Source organism: Nicotiana tomentosiformis, chromosome 3, assembly GCF_000390325.3.
Source record: "Nicotiana tomentosiformis chromosome 3, ASM39032v3, whole genome shotgun sequence".
NCBI lineage: Eukaryota > Viridiplantae > Streptophyta > Magnoliopsida > Solanales > Solanaceae > Nicotiana > Nicotiana tomentosiformis.
This window is the reverse complement of record NC_090814.1, coordinates 53,673,106-53,676,049: the sequence shown is the minus strand read 5'-3', so window position 1 is coordinate 53,676,049 and position 2,944 is coordinate 53,673,106. Positions and strand designations below refer to the sequence as shown.

Here is a 2,944-nt window from a genome sequence, read left to right as displayed (position 1 = left end):
AAACTAGAAGGCAAAACTAACATTGGTGTTGTAGTCAATGCGGTCTTGAGCTTCTGAAAGCTCACCTCACAATCATTAGACCATCGGAACGGAGCACCCTTCTGGGTCAATCTGTTCAAAGGTGCCGCAATAGATGAGAAGCCCACCACGAACCGACGATAATTACCTGCTAACCCCAAGAAGCTCCTGATCTCGATCGTTGTGGTAGGACGAGGCCAACTCTGGACTGACTCGATCTTCCTTGGATCTACCTTAATACCCTCGCCTGATACGACATGCCCCAAGAATGCCACAGAATCCAACCAGAACTCATACTTGGAGAACTTAGCATATAGCTTCTGTTCCCGCAAGGTCTGAAGCACAACCCTTAAATGCTGCTCGTGCTTCTCCATACTATTGTAGATCAATATGTCATCAATGAAGACAATGACAAATATGGCCTGAACACCCGGTTCATCAAATCCATAAATGCCGCTAGGGCGTTGGTCAAGCCGAAGGACATCACTAGAAACTCATAGTGGCTATATCTAGTCCGAAAAGCCGTCTTCGAAACATTCAAAGCACGAATCTTCAGTTGATGATACCTAGATCTCAAGTCGATCTTAGAGAATACCTTGGCACCCTGCAACTGGTTAAACAAATCATCAATACACGGCAATGGGTGCTTGTTCTTAATGGTAACTTTGTTCAACTAGCGGTAATCAATGCACATCCGCATAGTCTCATCCTACTTTTTCACAAACAACACAGGTGCACCCTAAGGTGACACACTCGGTCTGATGAACCCCTTTGCTAGCAACTCCTAAAGTTGTTTTTTCAACTCCTTCAACTCTTTTGGAGCCATGCGGTATGGAGAAATAGAGATAGGCTGGGTACATGGTGCCAAATCAATACAGAAATCGATATCACGATCTGGTGACATGCCTGATAGATCAGAATGAAACATATCGAAGAACTCCTGCACCACGGGAACTGAATCAATCGTGAGAGTCTTTGCAGCAATATTCCGAACGTAAGCCAGATAAGCCAAACAACCCTTCTCGACCATATGTCGAACCTTCAAGAAAGAAATAACCTGGCTGGATCTACTGATAGATGAACCCGTCCACTCCAATCTAGGCAACTCTGGCATCGCCAAGGTAACATTCTTGGTATGGCAATCAAGAAAGGCATGGTACGGAGATAACCAATCCATGCCCAGGATGACCTCAAAGTCGTTCATGTCAAGCAATAGAAGATCCGCTCTCTTAGAGCCACAAAAAGTCACAATACAGGACCGGTAAATCCTATCCACAACAACAGAATCACCTACTGGCGTGGACATATATACAGGAGCACCCAAAGACTCAAGATAAACACCCAAAAATGAGCAAATAGAGATGAAATATATGAATACGTAGACCCTAAATCAAATAGTACCGAAGCATCCCTACCGCAGATAGAAATAATATATGTGATCAGGGAGTCTAAGGCTACTACATCTGATATGGCTGGAAAGGCATAAAACCTAGCTGGAGCACCACCTGGCTGGCCTCCACCTCTAGGGAGACCCCTACCCACCTGACCTCCGCCTCTGGCTGGCCGGATGGTTGGTGCGGCAGCTAGTGCGGTGATCATAGGTTGATGGCCCTACTGTACTGCCTTGCCCCGAAGCCTGGGGCAGAATCCCCTCACATGAAAAAGCTCCCTGCACTCATAGCAACCTTTCGGTGTAGGAGATGACTGACCCTAAGTCTAATCTTGGGAACCTGAATATCCACTGGAAGAACCCTGAATAGCTGGTGGACAGATGGAGCTCTCTGGGATTACGCTGAAATAGGGCCACACTGGAGTACCCCCGAGAAGGCGGCGGTGCTGAATACGTGGTCCTGCTAGACTGGCCCCTCACAAACTGACCTCTGCCCCTAGACGGAGCACCACTGAGCCCTCCAAAATATCGAGGTTGTTTGTCCCTCAGTGCCTGCTCTCGTCCCTGCTCACAAATACCCACGATCCTCCGAGCTATCTCTACAACCTGCTTGTAAGGAGTCCCCATCCCAATCTCTCGGGCCATAGTAACTTGGATACCATAGTGCAATCCCGCAATAAACCTCTGCACTCTCTATGGATCGGTGGGGAGTATTATAAGTGCATGATGAGACAACTCAGAGAATCTCGCCTCATAATCGGTCATAGACATCTAACCCTGCTGTAGCTGCTCGATCTGACCCCGTATATATCTCTCCAGGAAGAGACGTGTGAACTACTCCCAAGTCAAGGGAGGAGAACCTGCTGGTCTGGTAAACTACGGGCCCTACCCTCTAGCTGAAATATGGTAAAGTTCACCCCGTGGGACTCCAATACTCTCATGTTGTGCAGTCTATCCCTACAACGATCAATAAAGTCTTCGGGGGCCTCGTGTCACTCACCGCCAAAGGCAGGAGGATGTAGCTTGGTCAATCTATCCAATAGCTTTTGCGGCTCACCCATCACGGCTGGTCTGGGCTCTGGTATAGCCGTTACAACTGGCTGAGCCCCGCTCGTAGATTTTGCACTCAAGGTCTAATATACGGTAGCCGTATGCCCTGGAGCCTAAGCGTTAGGGGTTTGTGCTCCCCCTCCCGCCTGAGATGTGGCTCGGTCCGCTGGAAATAAACCATCATGCATCATAGAGTCCATGAACCACAGCATACGGCCCATGACCTCATGAAATCCCAGTGCAGACATGAAATCCGCCGGGGACGGCTCAGCTGCAAGTACCTTGCCCTACTCTTCAATAACAGGATCCTCTACTGGATCCATTGGTGGCACAATAGGAGCAACTTTAGGACGCCCTCATCCTCTGGCCTCTGCCTCGGCCTCTAGAAACATGGGGAGCAGCTCTTCCACCGCCAGGTACATCTGTCACGCGCGTTCTCACCATCTGTGAGATAACAAGAGAAAGATACTTAGCACAACATCAATT

At 48.6% G+C, this 2,944-nt stretch overlaps 1 protein-coding gene across 1 annotated transcript; it reads right to left on the bottom strand.

Annotated features, from left to right (window-relative positions):
* Positions 1–802: 802 nt before the first annotated feature.
* On the bottom strand, positions 803–1,324 carry LOC138907826 (uncharacterized). The gene has a single exon (XM_070198444.1). The coding sequence runs from the start codon at positions 1,322–1,324 to the stop codon at positions 803–805; it is 522 nt and encodes a 173-aa protein (XP_070054545.1).
* Positions 1,325–2,944: the final 1,620 nt, after the last annotated feature.